The sequence below is a fragment of the Rhamphochromis longiceps genome, linkage group LG7, assembly GCF_057381845.1.
Source record: "Rhamphochromis longiceps isolate RC_006_pf linkage group LG7, R_longiceps_female_GT1.1, whole genome shotgun sequence".
Lineage (NCBI taxonomy): Eukaryota > Metazoa > Chordata > Actinopteri > Cichliformes > Cichlidae > Rhamphochromis > Rhamphochromis longiceps.
In genome coordinates this window covers 49,866,533-49,887,715 of record NC_140563.1, presented here as the reverse complement: position 1 = coordinate 49,887,715, position 21,183 = coordinate 49,866,533, and the positions used below count along the sequence as shown (strand labels likewise).

Below are 21,183 nucleotides of genomic sequence, written 5' to 3'. Positions count from 1 at the left end.
TTAGCGTGGTTAGCTCGCTAACACGTTGACGCCGTCCAGCCCCACGCACGGTAACTCGCTAACGGAGATTTTCCGCTTTCATCTTGTCATTGCCTGCAGGTAAAGCTATGGGGAGGCGGAGTTGTGTTCAGTGAAGGAGAGGCGAGGCCGAGTAACGTTTCGTAGAGACAAAAGTGGACGAAAGAGAGGCAAACCTGCGGCTCCACAAGTATAATTATAACGTAACATAGACTATATCGATATAAACGATATTGTCACATCTTATATCTCGTATGAAAATATATCGATATTTTTAAAAAAAACTCAATATATCGCCCAGCCCTACTCACACTGAGCAGCATGAAGTGACAGTGCAGAGGAAAAACTCCCCTTTAACAAGAAGAAACCTCCAGCAGAACCCGGTTCTGTACCAGCAGAGAGAGAACTACCAAAAAAGAAAGAGAGAGAGAGAGAGAGAGAGAGAGAGAGAGAGAGAGAGAGAATTATTATTTATATACATACATATATATACATTATATATATATATATATATATATATATATATATATATATATATATATATATATATAATGTATATGTGTGTATATATAATGTATATGTATGTATGTATATATATATATATATATATATATATATATATATATATATATATATATATATACATACATTATATATATATACATATATATATACATACATACATACATACATTATATATATACATATATATATACATATATATATACACATACATACATTATATATATACATATATATATACATACATACATTATATATATATACATATATATATATATACATACATACATACATACATACATACATACATATATATATATACATATATATACACATATATACACATATATATATATATATATATACACATATATATATGTACACATATACACATAAAGTACACAGACCCCGTCTGTGTACTTTATACGTGAGCAACGGATTTAAATAAAATTAACGTTTCAAAAGACAAACTTGAAGATAAAAAAACAATATACTTACCGGAGAACCGCCAGGGTTTGCCGCTGCCATCTTGCTGCTCCTAAATTCAAAACTGCCTCTGCAGACAGGCAGGGGAGGCGTGGAAATTGTCTTTGAGTTAGTCAAACGTTTTACTTAGTTCGAGTAGATGATAAAATGAAAGAAAAATGAATGGGATTTTAAGTAGGACTAGGCGTTCTGTAATGATCTCTAGTTAGGAGAAAAACTTAATCACTCACCTTTAAACAGCTCTCTTTTAGGAGAAACACTGCTGGCTAACGGTGTCATGTGATCAAACAGCGTAATTTAATTGGCTGAGAGCCGCTCGACTCGATCTAGTGCTGATTGCTCTGGCTTGGGTCATTCAAGTTCGTCACCTTTGCAGTTGAATTTTTGCAGGTGCAATTTTTTGCAGGTGAATATTTGATGGTGAATTTTTTGCAGGTGAATTTTTGGAGTTGAATTTTTTGCAGGTGAATATTTTTGAAGGGAAATTTGGAGGATAAAAAATTCAGTGTTATAAATTCAATGTCTAAAAATAGTTGAATTCTGATGATACTATATTTCTGCCATAAAGTTCAGAAACGTGCTTCACAAACCATGACGTTGTGAGCGCGCGCGAGGGACGTCGCCGCCCACTTCAAACACTCTTTTTTTTTTTTTTTTTTTTATCTGCTGCTTTTGACTGTCAACACGGTGGAAGAAGAGCACTTGTCGTCTACCCCCTCAGTGCCTGCTCACCATGTATAAAGCTATATCGAGTCTAAGCGGACGCTGTGCTGCTTTAACACGAGGGTCCTGCTCAATGCCCTGTTTGGCCTATTTCCACCGGGCAAGTGGTGAGTTCTCCCTGCTTCAGCTCCAACATTTACCCCCACTATATAAGTGTGTTATGCTTTTTGGTTTGTTGCTACTACAGTGCAGGAGGAGCGTATTTCAGTTAATTGATTCAACGATTTTTTTTCTTTCTTTTAATAATGTCTCAATTTGAAGATCTGTCACAGCCATGCCATTGTAGATGTCTGCTGGAGGTTTCACAACAAGCAAACAGGCAGCATTACATCAGTGTGCTATGAGGTCAAAGGTTATCTTAATGTGGTCCCATCCTGGCTTCAATATTGCTGAAAAGTGTGAATGAAATGAAACCAGTAGCATCAAAAGCAAACACAGTTTAAACCTGATTTGTGTGGGGTTTTTTGTTGATGATTAGAAATTACATTTGGTAATTGGGTGTTAAATATTTGGCATTTGTGTCAACAGAAAGATGTTTCACATGATGTCACTGTAATGTCACGCCAAAGCTTTGATCATCCTCTGCCAGATAAAATAGAGAGCTCTATGGTTGTCAACCAGCTGTTCTTCCCTTCTTCTTCTTTTGTTTTCATGCTGCAATTAATTTACAGGCGCATTATGTCAGAAATCAGCCTTCAAGCCCCCCTCTACAGACGTGCCAGAGATGCCCCCGTGCAATTTCAGTCCAGAAAAATACACGGTAAGAGCAGACTCCTGCTGATACATTTGGCCTTGCATTATGTAATCGCTTCAGTAATAACAGTACTTAGTTGGCTGAATAAATGTAGTAAAAAACCTCAGTTACAAAAAAATAAACATCCCATTCTGCAACCCTTATCTTGTTTATTTGTCTCTATCAAGGGTATGTCCAAAGACCGTATGATAGAGATCCGCAGACAGAACTGCAACCCCATGACCATGAAGGTTACTTATTATAAGAAGCCAGTGTTCATCCACCAGGGGTACATGCAGTGGCTGTGGGATGTGGACGGGAGACGATATCTGGATCTGTTTGCTGGTGTGGCGACTGTCAGTGTGGGCCACTGCCACCCGTAAGATCCTTTACAGTTTGCCGTGTTACACATGGAAAAGTATTTAACAAACACAGGCATCCGATGGATGAAGTAGAGACACTGACATGAGTCGGTTATTGTAACATTTATGCACCACTTTCCACCCAGCATACAGTGCTATTGTAACAGCATGGGTTTTTTTTTTAAAATAAAGCATTTTTAAACATGCCCGTTTTCTTAAGAAAGCATACATTATTTAATAATGATAATTAATTAAATAACTATTTCAGAAAAAGATATTTATCAGGGTCGTAATTCTTAGCTCCCTGAAAAATTGACCAATGTGCAATGATGTGCTTTAACTTTGTAATGCTCAGAGTTACAACAATCCAGTTACAGCCAAGGTTATCTTCAAATGTATGCACAGCATAAACACTTAATCAAGGGTTTAAGCTGTAACTTGAATTGTAACTTCAAGAATTATTGATGCTCACAAAGCAGAAGATAGAAATACAACTTATCCCAGTGTGTTATCCCAAAGTGTCAAGAACTGGAGCGAGAAGTGTCATAAAGGAATTCATAGAAAAAGCCCCACAGTACAGAACAAACCTGGCAGGATTGAAAGGTTTTAAAGACTGGAAATTAAACTAGTGAGAGATGTGCCTAAAGACCCCAGAACAACTGCTGAGACATGAGTGAATGACCTAAAGAATAAAATCTTAAAGAAGACAATCACTACAAGTAGAGATGCCTTTAAGGCAGGCTGAAGTACGCTAGGAGAACCTGGAGAAAGATTATGCAAACTGGACACGCAGCCTGACATGTGTGTTCTTTACAACCCAAAAACACCATCCCCACAGTGAAGCACGGTGGTGGGAGTATTATGCTGTTTGTCTTTCAACACGACAGCAACAACCCAAATCAGATGTTGCTCCTGGTGAAGAACTACCATAAGAGGACCAAAGTAAACGTTACTGACTATTGACCATAAAATCTAGAGAAGGCTGAGAGATTAGTCAAAGAAGAATGGGCTGGTATTTCTCAGGAGATTTGTTGAAAACTACAACAAAATCTGCTGCAGACTGTTATCCAAGAAGATATGATACATGTTTGACTATTAACATCATGGGACTAATAGTTTGGAAACCGATAGTTTAGGTTTTTGTTCGTCTTAAAAGATGTTCGTTTTAAAAATCCCTTGCTCTATTTAACAGATACTCTGGAAATACTTAACCAAAATATGAGGCTAATAATTCTGTAAGCCTCTCCTATAAGACCTCTGTCTGTCTACCATCCCGAGTAGCTTGGTCGTTTTAGAGAATGCCCTACATCAGTCGTCCCCAACCTTTTTGCGCCACAGACCGCTTTATGTCCAACAATATTTTCACGGACCGCCCTTTAAGGTGTCACGGATAAATACAACTAAATGAAACCAGTACCGGTACGAAAAAAACAAGATTTATTCATAACACACGGGAAAAGACCCAGGGAATCCGAGTTAACGATAAAAAACGATTACAAAAATAGCCGAGCCTCAACTCTCATGGCCCAGTATCAAACGACTCCTAGTCCATGGCCCGCCGGTTGAGGTTGTCTCCTGGTTTCTCTTTGCCTAAGCTAATTTATTTTCTGCTGGACACAATAAGAAAATCACTTATTTTCCACATGTCAGCACCAAATCTACTCCATAAAACATCACAACGCGCTAAAATACTCGCCGCATTCTTCATGCCTTTACAGAACCTGTGTAAAGTCCCCAACCTCCTTTCCACCTGATTTTTTCCCTCACTGTTGTACATCTGTTAATGAGTAACACCTTAAATTAGATTTTTTTTAAAATGCTAACATAAGCCAAAGGTAGTTCGTTGGTTCCAGCTGTTTCTAGACATTTTTAATCTTATTACACACCTGTTGCATTAGACAGCAGCAGCTGGTAATATCAATAATTACTGATTTATCCCTGCAGAAATGGTCAGTCTGCATCTAACAACCAATATGTACCGCACTTCAGACAAGTGAGCTATGAAAGTTATAGATTAGATGCTATAGTTTTATAAGCCCAGTTAGGTTGTGAATTTTCTAAAGAAACTATGAAACCATTGTTCTACGTTACTGAAAGGTTACTGTGAAATGTTGCGCTTAGTACTGTACAAGAACTGAGGCAAACACTCTGAATGAATAAATCTAACATATTTAGCAAAGTACTTGTTGGAAGTTGCTGAAGTACTTTTCTAATTACTAAATCGTCATATTATATTATCACAGAGGGAATGAAATGGCGTCTTTGTTCACAGGAAAGTAACAGCAGCTGCAGAGCAGCAGCTGAAGAAACTGTGGCATACAACTAACATCTATGTTTATCCAACGCTTCATGAGTATTGTGAAAAACTAGCCTCCCACTTCCCAGATCCGCTAAAGGTAAGATATTGAGTTTTTCATTGAATTAGCTGTCATCATGGGCTGAGGCTGTCATTAAACAGTGTGCTGGTCTGTTCCTTGTCCAGGTGATATATCTGACAAACAGCGGCTCGGAATCCAATGACCTGGCAATTTTGATGGCTCGTCTCCACACAGGCAACAACGATATAATTACTTTAAGGTCTAAATTTTTCCTTTTTTCTATGACTAACAAAGGCATCCTACTCGCCTCCTGATGAAAGAAAAATGTAAATTCTGTAGAAATGTTTGATTTTTGGCAGCTTTGGTAACTAAACTTCATAGGCATTGTTTACTACGAAGCAGGGTCAACATACCCAGAATAATCAGCCTAATCAGTCTCATGAAGGTGGTTATTGACCCAGGGTTTCGCATGAAGGGGGTGGTGTTGCAGCAAATGACCAATCACAAACAGGGATGGGTCTACTGACAGTGTAGCAGCTCATTTTACAAAGGAAGATAAAACTGACATGATTGGAAATATTAAAGAGGTTAAACATGTAATACAAACTAAAGTCAACACAACAGCTGCAGAAAGTGAGCAGAAGTGTGATTGGCTATACTAGAAAGTAGTGTAGTATTATAAATGCTGTATGAATGTGTTTTATGCTCTTCTGCATATCTTGATTGCAATAAGTGTTTATCTGAGTTACTGACCTCTGGCATCAACGATGCATTTTCACCCAGAGAACTGCCGCTCACTGCTTATTTTCTTTTTTCTTCTGCAGAGTTGATCAGCAGTTTCTGAAATATTTAAACCAGCCCATCTGGCACCAACAACCACGCCATGTTAAAAGTGACGTTTCCTTATGATTCTGATGCTCAGATATAACTTAAACAAGTCAGGCTGTCTGCATGCTTATCAAACTGACCAGGGAGGTGCCCTGTTTCAAGGATCTTTAAGACTTAAAAAATAATTTTAAATTGTTTGCAACCAACAGAAAATTGCAGGAATAAGACTGCATCGGAGCTGCCATATTTCTCACAGGTGCTCACAAGGAAACAACAAAGGCTTAAGACAATTATAAAAACCTTTTTGTAGCCATACAGAGCGGTCGAAGGCAACCTTCAGCAATGCTGCCGCTATTTTCCAGAGAACTGTCAGTAGGCAGTACTTGTTACTTTATACTTGTTGATCTAGTTAGACGTGCAATATAAATTGTCATGATGCCACACCTTTGTAACATTGAAATTGCTCATGTTGAAGCGGCTTTGCTAATCCTATAATCTTGTTTCGTACTACCGGCCTCAGGTTTTTGTTTGTTTTATTGTTTTACAGTTTTTACTATTCTCCTTTTTTATGCTATTAATTCATGTTATTTTATCTGTTTGGAGGCACTGAAAAGACAAGCACAGAGTTAAAGTAAATCATAAAAAACAACGTTGAGGATTGCGGTATTGTTGCTAGTAATGTGTATTTTTGCCTTCTAGAGGGTCATATCATGGTGGCAGTCCACAGACCATTGGCCTCACTTCCAATGCAGCATATAAATACCCTGTTGCCAGTGGTTTTGACTCCACAAATGTAGGTACTGCAAGAAGACAGCAAAAAAAAACAAAAAAAAACTTTGTTGTATCTGAAAACTGGAAGATTTCCCATTCAGTGCATAAAGACACATATAAACAAGTTAAATTAAACAAATTAAAGAAAAAACTGCAATAAAACACTGGCATTAATTTGTTGAAAATCTTTTCAACTTTTAATCGAACATTACTCACAAAAAGATATTACCTCATATGCAAATCTCCTTGTTGTTGAGTTGGGTTGAGTAGTCAGTGAGTCAAAAATTTTTAATTTTTAACTCTAAGCAAACTTTTCAGTGATCCCTGGTGCCCTATGATAGTTAATAATTGGCTTAAAGTGACACATTTAAGGTCAAAATGTATTGAAGGTGTGTGTCACTGAATATGTTTGCATTATTTAAACTAATTCATTTGCACATTTTATATCTACTTAATTAAATATAATTCTGAAATGGGCTGAAGGTGGCCGATGCTTTCGCAGCAGTAAAGTTTGGTGATGCTTTATTTGTGCTGTTAAACTGAAATAAGCAGACCTGATTTCTGTCCAATGAACAGACCATGTGTCCCGATGTGTTCAGAGGGCCTTGGGGAGGAAGCCACTGTAGAGACTCCCCCGTTCAGACCATCAGAGAGTGCACTTGTGCCCAAGGTACACACACATGTGCACTTGTGGCTCAGCGCTAATTCACCCGTTCTGTTCTAATAAACAGAATAAAAGAGGGAGATGTTTTTAATTTTTTATAATAGTCTGTCTGTATCCAGATGACAAAAAAGGAGATCTCTTTGTTTGGGGGGTCCTTTGTTTTGCATAGATCATTATTGATTGACACATGCATCTAAACAAAATTATATACTTTCATTTTTGTAATTTTCTGTTTCCCTTTTGAGTTGTGATTCAAAAACATGCACTTCTTTCAAAATACAGAGTAGGGCAGATTACTTATAACCCCGAAAACAAGGCAGCTGTTCAGTATTTACTTCTTTTAATGTTTTACCACTTTCAGGAATGTTAATAATAACCTGTCTCTACTAGACCACTTGAAAATGGTCCCATTGTCAGCACAATTTCATGGATTTCTGCACAAACCAAACATCTGTCGCTGCAAAATAATATCTGAATCAGCCAACCATCTAAACTGACAAGAAAGTTTTTTTTGTGTTGTTCCCCCTCCACAGGTCACTGCATGGCAAATGAACAGTACATTGCACAACTCAAAGAGACATTTGCTACAAGTGTCCCAAACAGAATAGCTGCTTTCTTTGGAGAGCCGATTCAGGTACTTTATTCAATTGTAGGGTTAGGGTTTCTTTAAATATTTCCTTTTTTCTTTTGGGGTTAAACACGTTGTTACGCTGAATGGATTGTGATTTAATTTAGAATAGGCCTTTGTTAATATACTGTCTATGTTTGTTGTTTTACCTTGTTCAGAGTGGTCGCTGTGTTTGTGTTAATTAAGATGTGACAGTGGGATGTGCACGTGTGTTTTTATACAGGGAGTGGGAGGAGCTGTGCAGTATCCTAAAAACTACCTTAAGGACGCTTACAAACTTGTTAGAGAGCGAGGAGGAATCTGCGTTGCTGACGAGGTTAAGTGCAAATGTTAAATAGGTTTTCTAATTAAATTTTTTTTAGCTACATTGTTTTGTTTGGGTCAGTTTTTTGTTTGTTTTTTAAATTCTTAAAAAAAATCTTTAAGCCTGCCACAGCATATTAGAAAGTGGAGATTAAGCACATCAGTACATGTGCTGCTACACGTGTTGAATCTGCTGTGTTATTTCCATTTAAATAAAGTGCTTTATGGTAAAGCATTGTTATAAAATATTCCTAAATGCATTAAAAAATAAGAAAGTAACTGCCAATCACTCATAAGCTACCAAGTCAGTGGGCATAAACACTATGTTTGCACATCTGTGCCTTAACCACACATACTAGTTTTACACACAAATGCAGGAGTAGGTGGATTTATTCTAATAAACTTTGTTTAGAAAAACCTGTTCTCATAGGAAAACTTTTCAGTATTCTTGTTTCAATACAACAACCACACAAAACAGAAAAGCCCAAAAATCCCCCAAATTTTATACACGATATTGAGCCCTGGATTTTTTTTCTTCAGTCTTGAAGAAATTCAGTGAAGAGGTGGGCGTTATTGTTTCAGTTTCTTCAGTTGTAAAATTCTCCTGCTTTTTCACTATTGCGGTGCATTTCTGTCTCCAAAAACAACAAATTATTTTGTGTGTGCACTTAGTTTGTACGTACTCTAAGACCATTTCTATGCACATCTTACGATAATGTAGCATGTGTATGTACATATGTCAGTATGTACCTTATCTCCTCCCTGACAGGTGAGCCAGTCTGACTGAAACTGTGTAAGAACATTGCCACACTTGCATCAATTATTAACATCCAGATGTTTTAAAAAAAGATTTATCATAAATTCCAATTCTTCACCCCCCTGTGACTGTAATGTTTCACAGGTCATGTTCAGAGTATGTCACTCGTCTATAATTTAACAGTCACCAAAATGTACGTCTGTGGCAGTATTTTGTTCGAGTCACCACTGAATATGGAAGGAAGACAAAAGTGCTGCAGGCTAGGATTAGTGAATGAGACTCAGCGTTTGAAGGGAGATGTTTTATTATCTTGATTAAATTACAGATTCCTACAACACCCCCAATAGGTATTAAATTCTTATGGACAATTAAGGTTTTTTGGTTGTTTTTTTTTTTTGCTTCCTTTACTGTAGTACTCCAAAAAGGGGGAAAAATAAATAAATAAATAAATCACTTAATCATCATTTTTTCACCTGGCAGGTCCAGACTGGATTTGGACGAACAGGAAGCCACTTTTGGGGTTTCCAAGGCCACGATGTTATTCCTGATATGGTTACAATGGCAAAGGGCATTGGCAATGGATTCCCAATGGGAGCTGTTGTTACCACACCAGGTGAGAATATACTCTAGTGTTTGTAGATCTGCTTCTATACTCAAGAAACATAAACAAATACATTTAATTACATTATACATTATTTTCACTGGCAAAATGTAACTGGCCGTGGTGAGACAGCATCTGTCTCTTTCTGCCAGGTAGTGATGGAGCTTTTTGAATGTGAAGACTCAACAATTTAACATGTATTTATAGTTTATCAAAAAAAAAAAAAAAAACAAGGACACCATGAAAACGTATTTTTTTATTTATTAATTATTTTATACTTTTCAAGCAACAAGCAGACCATATTTTCTTTTTTCTTTTTTTACTGAAATTGTGAGTGAATGAAATAATCGGCTCTCCAGTTGTGACTCACCACTTCAGCCAAGCTCTCAGCAAGAAATTGAGGAAAGGAGACAAGGAGGAAAAAGTAGTTCCACATTGAATACCTAAGACATAGATTGATTTGAAGAAAAGCTTCTAGTACTTGTTCCATTTGAACAACGCTGCTGGAGCCCTGAGAGACTTGTAACGTTGTATTAATAATGCTGTGAGCCTCAATGTGAGCCTCTCTTTGTTTATCATATAGTAGCTGTATGACTGATGTGCTACCTTGAAAAGTACCATCAGACTCCCATTTTTATCCATTTTGGATTGTTAGTGTTAAACAATACTAAAAGACCTAGCATCAAGTTGATAAAGAGTTCAACATGAATTCATTTTTATATAAAATACTTTTGATAACACAAAAGTATTTTATATATCTTATATTTTGAGATGTAATTTGAACGGAGCAGTCGCTGGAGGTTTGAATTTGTTTTTTCATTTTTTGTTGTTTTGGTTTGGTTTTTTTTTTTTGGTTTTTTTAGAAATTGCAGCCTCCTTTGCCAAGGGGCTTCACTTCAACACCTTTGGGGGAAATCCTTTGGCTTGTGCTGTGGCTTCATCGGTGCTTGATGTAGGAATTCTTTAACCTTTTCTAAATGAAGCCTGTTCAAGATAACAGTGACAGCAGCGACACTGAAATACAGAAAAAAAACCCTGCATTTTTCCTTAACAGACAATCAGAGAGGACGACACCCAGCAGAACAGCCTTCGTGTGGGCACCTATCTGATGACAGAGCTCGCGAAACTCAGAGACAAGTATGAGATCATCGGTGATGTCCGTGGAAAAGGCCTGCAGATCGGTGTGGAAATGGTCCGAGACAAGGTGCTGTGATCCTTGTGCTCATATGTTTATACAATACATATTTGCATTGTGCCTCCCTGGGGGCGTTGGCCAGCATTGCCCCAGTTAACTGTTTTCTGCAGCATGTGTGCCATTTTTAAATTCCGAAACATGTATACAGACATTCGTATACACACCTGGCGTAAGGTTTGGTCTTGTGATCGCAGAGTCTGAATGTTATTTTGGTCATTTTATTAATCCTGATTGCAAATCGGAGAAAAAGCCCAGTTAATACATAACTTCAAAACAAAACAAAAAACATGTATTTAAACAGCCATAATTCTGTACACACCTTGTGCTTGTTAGAGGACTCCTTTGACCTATAAAATCGTGTGTTTCTGAAGAAACATATCCTGCGCCGTTCTCACGTGCTCCTAAAAATCAGGCTTTTGTTTTAGAAAAGAAAATAGATTGAATATCCTATGATACACATTTATAAAATACAGTAATAGTATTGTTTTACTTACCATTTATGAAGGCCATGTTAAAAAGCTCATACATATTACTACTGACATTCCCACCTGTTTTACTCAGATGTCATTCTAAATCACACTCTTGCAAATCTCTGAACACAAAGTGCATCATTTAGCACACTTTCTTTCACCTGTAGGAACACTGGCCTTCAAAATGCAACACACTGATTTAGAAATTGGTCCAACTCTTTCTGCACGTTTGCAAACTCAACTGGAAGAACAATTTAATCATGTGTCAGAGTATAAAAGAGGCTTTGAGTCATTTCTTCAAGTGTTAGGCAAGAAGCTGAAACAGGAAGAACAAAGAGGAAGAGTGAAAGGGAGTCTATGAGGAAGTTTTTTTGGTCAGTTCAGCTAAACACGTATTGCAGTAATACACATATATTTCTTACCCTTTGGGATCTGTGTAGGGTTTCTCATTGTACTTGCAATACATGGTGAAATTAGTAAATTTGCTCAACATATACATTAAATAGGTCCTTTTTTTTATTATTCTTTTTTTTTTTTGGATATAGGTGCTCAAAATCATTTGAATACGTAGCATGACCTCACCAAACCAAAACATACATGAGCACTTTTGATGATACTGTTTTATATTTATCACATCAGTGTTTGGATGATGGTCTGTGAGAAGACATCAGGTAATATCTGTGTGTATTGTTTTTGTGGAAGGAACCCGTCTTGAGAAGAGAGGACATGTTTTGTTTTTTTGAGTGCTGTTTTTATTTCGCAAGAGATGTGTGGGGTTTTGACAAAAGCAGCAAACTCTTTGTTTGCGTTTGGAGTTTTGAGAAACCGAGTCACAGTTTCTGGAATGAACCACACAAATAAACATTAGGAGAAAAAGTGTAATGAGAAATGAAGTGGGTGAACTTTTCATTCTGAATCAGAAGATCCCAAATATAAAAACATAGTCAGTGAAATTTTTATTTATTTAATTATTTTTTGCTGCCATCTTTATTCATTTATTTACTTTTTATCTGTGTACCAACCATCTAGTTAAATGTTTTTTCTTTTGCAACATGGCTGCAGGTTGTGAACCATATTTAGTCACTCAGAGTGTGTGTCTTCTCAACATACATAATTCAAGGTTAAACAAATGAATTCAAATCCATTCACTCACTCCATTTGAAAGCTGAAAAGAATTCCTGTCTGTATGCTCTTTCAGAAGGTTTGTCATAGACATTTGTGTCCTTACTTTGGTACATGTTGTCATGAGCTGTTGTGTGAAGCAGGCCGGGTTAGGACCCAGATGTAGGACTCAGAAACTGGACTAAACTTAAAGGCAGCTTTATTTTTAGACTTACGAGAAACAGAATACAGGAAACTTAATTATTCAGAGACTAGGACCCTGAATAGGAAATACTGGACATGTAGAGGGGAGATTGCCATCAGAAACTAAAGAAAACTGAAGACTTAATTACACACATGAGGTAAGGGCAGAGTGGAAACGTGGTGAACAGAATCCACTAACAATCCAAGGGAAGCAATGCGGAACATCACACACACAAGATGAAGGACTATTAAAGAAAAACAGGAAACAACATGAGACAGAGACCCAAACTTAAGACATACAAACTTGACACAGGGAAACGGTAAAGAAATGCAGAGACAAGACTGAATGGGGATACAAGACTCCCTTGACACAACAGGTAGACCATACAACCACAGAGACAGACAGACACATGTTAAATTTATTTCAACATTCTTGTCTTATACCATATACTGTGATTATTAGACCACCCTACACTGTTCCAAAAAATAGTACTGTCTTTCTAGAATATCATGAAATTTACATAAGTAGACTGTGATTTTACATGTCAAAGGTAAAATAACATAACATCACTGTAAATATAGTAAAACACAATTTACTTGTTTTTTAAATATATTTTTTGTACATATGCATATTTAGATTGTAAAAATACATTCACAAATGTATCATGATCTCACAAATATCTGTCCGTTATTTGAAAGATCGAACTGTTGAATTCAAATGTAATGCTATGGAAAAGTATATAACATGATTCCTATAAGCTTGTGTTACATCACATAAGTATTATTATCGTTGCTATTTAGGGCGATCGTGGCTCAAGAGTTGGCAGTTCGCCTTGTGATCAGAAGGTTGCCGGTTCGAGCCCTGGCTCGGACACTCTCGCTATTGTGTCCGTGGTCCAGACTCTTCACCTGGTGCAATATGGCAGCCTCGCCTCTGTCAGTCTGTCCCAGGGCATGCAATCCATTATTATTTAAACCAACTGCTAACTGTATATTTATACATTTACGTATTATGATTCATATTGCCACATTCATTGACCTTGTTTATAGGTAATTTCATTGTTACGTTAAAATGTTCCTAATTTAATGTCTAAAAGCACTTGGAAAAGGCAGAATCCCATGTGAAATTAGCGCAACAAACTCTATTTTCATTACTGAAAATAACTGTATTTTCATGAGAAAGTTATTTTCTGTTATTTTACGCTAGTATTTTGGCGCCCCAGCTGCCGGAATATTAACGTTTTTTTAACATTAGTATTTTTCCTATTTATAGATGATTTCATTGTTTAATCACATTAACATGTTCCTAATTTAATGTCTAAAAGCATTTGGAAAAGGCAAAATCCCATGTAAAATTAGCACAACAAACTGTATTGTCATTACTGGAAAAAACGTATTTTTATGAGGAAGTTATTTTCTGTTATTTTACGGTAGTATTTTGGCGCCCCAGCTGCCTGTGTATTTAAGTTCAGTGTCTTGTGATGTTGTGGTTGCCGTGTGTGCTTTCAGCTCAGTCAGCCATTCAGTCATTCAGCCAGTCTGTTCACGAATCACCAGTCCTCACCTACCTGCAACTTTTTGGTGTTGACCAAAAAGTCCAAACTTGGATTTCTGTGTCTAGACTTCCTTCGTCCAGTCATTTGCAGTACAGTGTTCATGCTTCCTGGCAATTCTGAGGTGTTCTGAGATGTTTGCAAGTCTGAATAAGGTCTTCTAAACAGCTATTCTTCCCTTTAAGCCTTATTCATTGAGTCCTTTGCTTGTGGTCACACTGGAGTGCCTCTCAGACTCTGATTTAGAAGCTCATCTCTGTCTGAAGATCAGCAGTGGTCTTCTTTCTATCTCTAGTAATTCAAACCTTGAGGTGTCTGACATCTGCTTCAGTCAGCTTTTGTTTTCTGATTTTGTTTTCTGCCTCCAAAGCACACTTGACCGCTCTGTGAGAACACTTTATGTCTTGCCCTACTTGTCTCAAAGACCATGCAGCATCACGGAGTGATTTCATACAGACGCTTTCCTTTTCAGCGAGTTCTCAGCAGTTTACCATTTTGGCACACTGGCAGTCAGAAATTAATCAAGCATAACATCCGACCACTAAAAACTACTTTTTTGCTCAGGAATCCAAGTAAATAACTGTAATTTGGCATCTTAATCAAAAAATAATTATTTTCTTGATTATTTTTTCTCTTTTTTTTAATAAAGCTGTAAAATTGAAAATTGGTGGATTAAAAACATTTATTATATGTTAACATTAAAAATATCATTTTGGTTAAAGCGCTTGCACATACTGGTGGATTAACTTTTACAGAAATGTTAAAAAAAAGATTTTTGGTAAGTACTAATGCTCTTAATATAGGACAGATGTGACATAAACTTTACACTGGGTGGTACACATACATATACTATTTTTTTACGTGTAATGTTTATTGTTTAAGATTACGGATTAGGGATATAAAGAATAAAGAACAATTTGTCCTTATTTTAAAGAATAAATAATGTTACGTATGACGTATACTGTCACACACCACATCTCATAGAATTTATCAGTGATGCACCATGTGCATCAGGCAAATATTTATTTCTCCTTCTATGTTTAAAGTGACTCAGGACTAGCCATTTGGTAAAATTATCCTGGTAATTAAGCTGGATAAATTACTGTGCTTACCAAAACATCCACCCACATCCGTTTTGTCTATTATGTGTAGGCCAGCCGAGATCCGCTACCCCCTGAGGCAATGGCTGAGATTTTTGAGGATGTCAAGGACATGGGAGTCCTGATTGGGAAAGGAGCAATATATGGACAGGTAATTTCACCCACTCTCTAACCTTCTGTATACTCATGTATGTGCTAGACTGCAGTGTGGCACCAATACATGCTGTGTCTGCAGCACAAACCTAATCGTTTTCTAAAATTCAAGCACACTTGTCATTTTGCTTACTTTCCTTTTTCTTTTTTACCTTGGATCTAAAACAGACATCTGAGCAGTAGCTCACTTTGATAATACATTAAATTACAGAAAATGTTGGTTTTGGAATTCTTCATTTCTCTGTCTGTAATTGTGCCTCCAGCTCTCCTCATCATGCTTTACTGAGACATTGTGATGTCAACACTGCTATTTAGTTCTTCTATTTATGGCTTTAGAAAACAACATGCTGCAGGTATTTTTGTGGTAGCAGAAAACTGATTATTTTCGTAAAGGAGAAAAAATCATGATGTTTTAATAGTCCAGAATCCTACAGGACTCACTTCTTAACTTGATGTTAACTGAAAAAGAGAAATTGCTGTGTATAAGCCATTTGGTTCACCTAAAATGTATTTTTATATCTAAGTATTTTTTTCTTTTCTGTATGCCCCCCACCCCCCAAATGATGGATAATTCAATACAACGGTGTCTACTGTTCCAAACCTATAACATTATTATGGATGAGTGATAAAGTCTTGTGTTTTCCTGTTAACAGTCTAAATCACTGATGCTACATAATCTCTGTTGTTCTGCTTTTATCACTCTTTAAGACCTTCCGCATCAAACCCCCCATGTGCATCACAAAGGAAGATGTTGATTTCTTCATGGCAGTCTTTGACAAGTCTGTCCGCAACTACATGGAAAGAAGATGAAAGCCTGGAAAAGGTCAGACGGATTGCTCCGTGTTAAAGAGACCCTGGTCAGCCAGAGGTGACCTTTTTTTCAATATGAGTAGTAAAAGTCTCAGTATTAATAATAATAATAATAATAATAATAATAATAATAATGGATACTTTATTGATCCCCATGGGGAAATTACTTGTTTTTCTCTGCATTTGACCCATTCACTCAGTGAAGCAGTGGGCAGCCCACTAAGCAGGCGCCCGGGGAGCAGTGTGTAGGGACGGTACCTTGCTCAGGGGTACCTCAGGGTAGCCGTTAAGTGGATTCGAACCGCCGACCTTCCGATCATGGGGCGACCACTTTACCTACTGAGCTATCCCTGCCCCCATAATCTTAATAACCTCATTATCTCTGTTTTTACCTGTGTATAGTGATTAAGAAGATGACATTTTCTAATTATGTTTAATGATTTTGTTATAACAAAGACTTAAACGGCCTCACTGATAAAATTGATAACTAACTTTTAGTTCATTTTGCTCTTTTAGATCTGATAACTGTGTATGATCATTTATAAAGCGATGCTTTGCTTATTACTTATGATACCACAATAATAATGAAAGCTAGAAACCAAAACCAAATCTGGTTATTCAGCAAGTTATACTTAATCATCTTACTAGGCATGTAGATGTTTACTTCTGACAGTGGATTTATTATCTTGTTATCAGTGTAAATAAATGGATAAAATCCTATTTCCACAGACCAATAAAACGTGATATTCTGGAAACACTGACATAGTGTCCAGCTGTTTTCATTGCAAGCATACAAGTGAAATAACTGTTACTGTTCACTGAATCACTGTGAGGAGCATTACGATTCCATGTAACCCTGCTGCACTCTGCAAACTGGAATACTGCTGTACTTTCAAAATCTTATTCTACTGTGACGCACTCATGTTTACATAACACTGTTTCAGTCTTACTGACCACTCAAAGTGCTTTAGACCATACATTCATATAGTGCTTTCAAGGAATTTATACATTTCATACTTAAAACACTTTATCTACCTCACATCCTGAGCCAATTTAGAGTCACCAATTAAACCAACATGCATGTCCTTGGACTGTGAGAGGAAGCTAGAGTATGCAAAGGAACCTCACACAGGAGGCCAGGGACCGGCAAGACAACAGTGCTTATTAATATATATAGCGTCCTCTCTGCAGTCAGTTGTGGCTTAAAACTGTTGTGTTACAGAGGAGACAATATGCTGCAACTTCATGCCGTAACAGAAAGTGATCACAGTCCCTAAAGCCATGCTTCTGTGTGCACCAAAGCTGATATGAAAATGACTGAGGCATCTAATGCTTGGAAATATACAGAAAAAGAAAAGGAACATTAAAAAGCAAGGCAAATGTTACCGTGATTACCGAGCAATGACATCCAGGGAAACAAAAAGAAACATGAGACTGTGAGGTTCATGGACTGAGTGCCTGCAGTTTATCGGTTTATGTGTGTGTTTTTATTACATGAGTGGCAAGTTATTGTTAAGTGTAATTCTCTCTTCTATTGTTTTAATACTGGCCTGGGGAACAAATTTTGTTCTTCTTTTTAACATGTTAAATGTCTGTCTGTCTGGATTGTACACCGTACTGCAGGAGATAAAAAAGCAACTACAACCGAATTTTTGAATGTTTTAAAAAACATTTCTGTCCATCCTGGCCTAAATGCTTTGAATAGACAACCTACAGGGTACTAATGCTGCAATAAGTCCAACTGAGTCTTCTGAAATCTCACCTCCACATACTGTGATCAACCTTTACACACGGCTATAATTTATCCTTGAATGCAATGTGGGGTGAGAACCTCTTAGCTGAGTATTAGGGTTCACATATGGAAGAGCTGTGACTTTCAAAATGTAAAATAAAAACTTATTAATTAGGAGAATATTAAAGTAGAGGAAAATAATAATAATGGATTGGATTTATATAGCGCTTTTCAAGGCACCCAAAGCGCTTTACAATTCCACTATTCATTCACTCTCACATTCACACACTGGTGAAGGCAAGCTACAGTTGTAGCCACAGCTGCCCCGGGGCAGACTGACAGAAGCGAGGCTGCCATATTGCGCCATCGGCCCCTCTGGCCAACACCAGTAGGCGGTAGGGTAAAGTGTCTTGCCCAAGGACACAACGACCAGGACAGAGACACAATGACCAGGACAGAGAGCCCAGGGATCGAACCGGCGACCTTCCGGTTATGCGCTTCCCAACCCCCTGAGCCACGGTTGCCCCTCGACCTGAACAGAAAGTGATCCTGAACAGCAGGATTTAGAAAAAATAAAAGCAAAACAAACCCTTACAGTCCCAGTTGCCTAAGAGCATCTTCTGTACTCGTAATCTGGCAAGAACCAGTACCAACCTACTATCTCAAATGGTTAACAGTGGTTATCCATTTGAGACGCTGCGGGACACTACATCTTAGAAAAAGCTCAAAGCTGCAGGTTGCCGTAAAACGGTGAAGGGAGAAGAGCTGCTGTGTGTGTGTTTGCTCAACATGTATAAAGTGGTCTCATGCATAAGTGGCCAGTGTGCAGCTTTAACAGGACAGTCCAGCTGTTTAACCAGTTTGGCCAGATTTCGCCTGGGAAGTGGTAAGTTACCATGGAGATGAGCCAAGGACAAAAGAAATGTTTGTCATGATGATCCATTAGATAGCCTTTATGTAACCAGGAGCACACTTGACTTTTTCCTACTTAAACTTCTCTGCTTGTTGGTTCATGATTTATTAAAAGTACTTTCAGGGCTACGTGATCTGTGTAAAATTGCTGTTAATGCAAGCTGCAGGACAAACACAATATATGTGTATTACTCCTAAAACAGATATAAAATCAAGACTACTGTGTTGGGAAGGTTACTTTTAAAATGTATTGCACTACAGATTACAGAATACATGCCCCCAAAATGTATTTTGTAACGTATTTCGTTACGTTACTCAATGAGAGTAATGTATTCTGAATACTTTGGATTACCTATTATATTATCATGCTTTTTACAACTACATGAATGTACTATTGCTGTGTGAATTATTACTTTTACTGAAGCTTACTTGCCATACCAACACCAACTAGATTTTTAAATCTGAATATATTTGCAGCGATCTCGTATAGGAAACTGTTTCACGCGTATATAAAACAGGTCCGCGGCTCCGAACCATAGTAAAGGGACCTCTGGCTAACACGTCAGGCTCCGTGTCGGGCTCGTAGCTTTACTTTGTTGTCTGGGTCAACTTTGCTAGCGAGAGACAGACAGAGGCGTTGAAAGGCTGCTCCAATGAAACTTATTGTTTGGGAGGAAAACAGGAACATGGTGTACAGTCGAGTCTTAATAGCTTACTTACAACTGGGCTCGTCAGGCACTCTTCTTGGCTGCAGTGGTTATTATTATATTTACATGCTTCCAGCTCCCGTTTCTGCTCGGTGACAACTCGTACTTTTCCTTTTTCTCCCTCCCTCGCTCACAGACACATAACGGGTATGGCAGTCCATTCTCGCTGCAGCACGGACTACACTGCCCATGAGGCTACATTCTTTAGGGCGATGCCTGTAACACTCTGCCTATTGCCTTCATATTAAATCATTTTTGTGAATAATTTTTTAAAATATTTCTTCACATCATTATGCGGGCCGCAAGTAGGGGTGACATGGGCCGCGAGATTGACACCCAGGCATTAGAGCCTCTTAATGCGCGTTTTGTTTGGGGCGTGGAAACCAAAAATAGAGAGGACATAGCCTAACATATGAAACAGGAAAAGACCCTTTATTTCAACAAAGTAACTGTATTCTGAATACCACCTTTTTAAACGGTAACTGTAACGGAATACAGTTACTCATATTTTGTATTTTAAATACATAACGGCGGTACATGTATTCCGTTACTCCCCAACACTGCAGGTGGGAAAAAGTTCCAAATGTATAGCACAGATCATCCGAGGTGTTAAAGTGTTTGTTTTTTTATCTGTACATAAACTCTGCTGGTCTTTGCTCAAATAAGATTTTTTACAGTGAAATCTGCCAAATGTGTCAGGCACATTTCACATTTCATTTCATTTGGATTCAAGAGTGAGCTGCTAAGTATTTGGTGGTCAAGGGCAGAGGTCACTGTGATCTCACAAACCATGATTTCATTAGAATCTCATTAATCTCATTAGAAGCTACTTTCAGCTGCTCCGTCATTCATACTTGCTTTGTTCAGATTTGTTTTAGACTAGAACTACAACTCCCAGAGGGATTTGTGTCTGCAAATCAATCAAAGTTGTGATCTTTTGCTTGTTAGTGGAAATATGTGAAACGCTTCACTACGGACCCGCCACAAAAACAGCTTATAAGATAAGAAGGGATAAACTGATGGCATTTTTATTTCCAAAATGATCAAACGTAGGAAAAGAATAGGAGGGTGTGACCATATCTTATATTTGCTCTGTTACTGAATTGATGGCACTAATCATTGGTCCCCATCTTCAGTCTGTATATACAGTAGATATCCTGCTAGCATCAGCTTCAATATGCCTTTAAATGAGTCTGAGTAAAAGCAGGAATTCTAGTTAGCTCGTATAACGTGTGCCAGTCCAGTTATTAAATGTTCTTGTCTTTGAAAAACAGAAAGGATATGCTTCCTCTGTTACACAATGTGAAGTTAATGTGGTAAAGCACTAACCAGGTTTTAACCTGATTAACTATTAACTAAAACATACAGAAAATCAGGAAAACAACAAAGGTCACGGAGCACATTTTAGACCTGCATTATTCTGAAGATCTTAAGGGCACTGTTTTCCGTTTTCGGAATTGCTTTTTCAGAAATCGAATGACAATTCACCATAAAATGAAGATCTGAAAGGATTGCCAGACTACAATGAAGGG

The 21,183-nt window shown here is 37.6% G+C and overlaps 1 protein-coding gene across 2 annotated transcripts; it reads left to right on the top strand.

Moving 5' to 3' along the window:
* Positions 1–1,677: 1,677 nt before the first annotated feature.
* On the top strand, positions 1,678–21,182 carry LOC146666196 (alanine--glyoxylate aminotransferase 2, mitochondrial-like). 2 transcript variants are annotated; one of them, XM_085414074.1, is made up of 15 exons: positions 1,678–1,856; positions 2,421–2,509; positions 2,671–2,861; positions 5,117–5,240; positions 5,327–5,421; positions 6,690–6,783; positions 7,338–7,431; positions 7,959–8,059; positions 8,277–8,369; positions 9,594–9,726; positions 10,578–10,666; positions 10,769–10,918; positions 15,390–15,488; positions 16,199–16,313; positions 21,121–21,182. In XM_085414074.1, the coding sequence occupies exons 1-14, from the start codon at positions 1,760–1,762 to the stop codon at positions 16,298–16,300; spliced, it is 1,551 nt and encodes a 516-aa protein (XP_085270200.1). In that variant the 5' UTR covers positions 1,678–1,759; the 3' UTR covers positions 16,301–16,313; positions 21,121–21,182. The 2 variants fall into 2 exon arrangements, with proteins under 2 accessions (XP_085270200.1, XP_085270199.1); XM_085414073.1 differs by lacking the exon at positions 21,121–21,182 and having other exon boundaries at positions 16,199–17,072.
* The last annotated feature ends 1 nt before the right edge of the window (position 21,183 follows it).

What these genes read in the sequence shown, in the direction of transcription:
- LOC146666196 (XM_085414074.1), top strand. Translation starts at nt 1,760, where the DNA reads ATGTATAAAGCTATATCGAGTCTAAGCGGACGCTGTGCTGCTTTAACA. An exon ending in CTATTTCCACCGGGCAAGTG is followed by an intron (nt 1,857 to 2,420) that starts GTGAGTTCTCCC and finishes ATTAATTTACAG; the next exon opens with GCGCATTATGTCAGAAATCA. An exon ending in AGCTGTTGTTACCACACCAG is followed by an intron (nt 9,727 to 10,577) that starts GTGAGAATATAC and finishes TGGTTTTTTTAG; the next exon opens with AAATTGCAGCCTCCTTTGCC.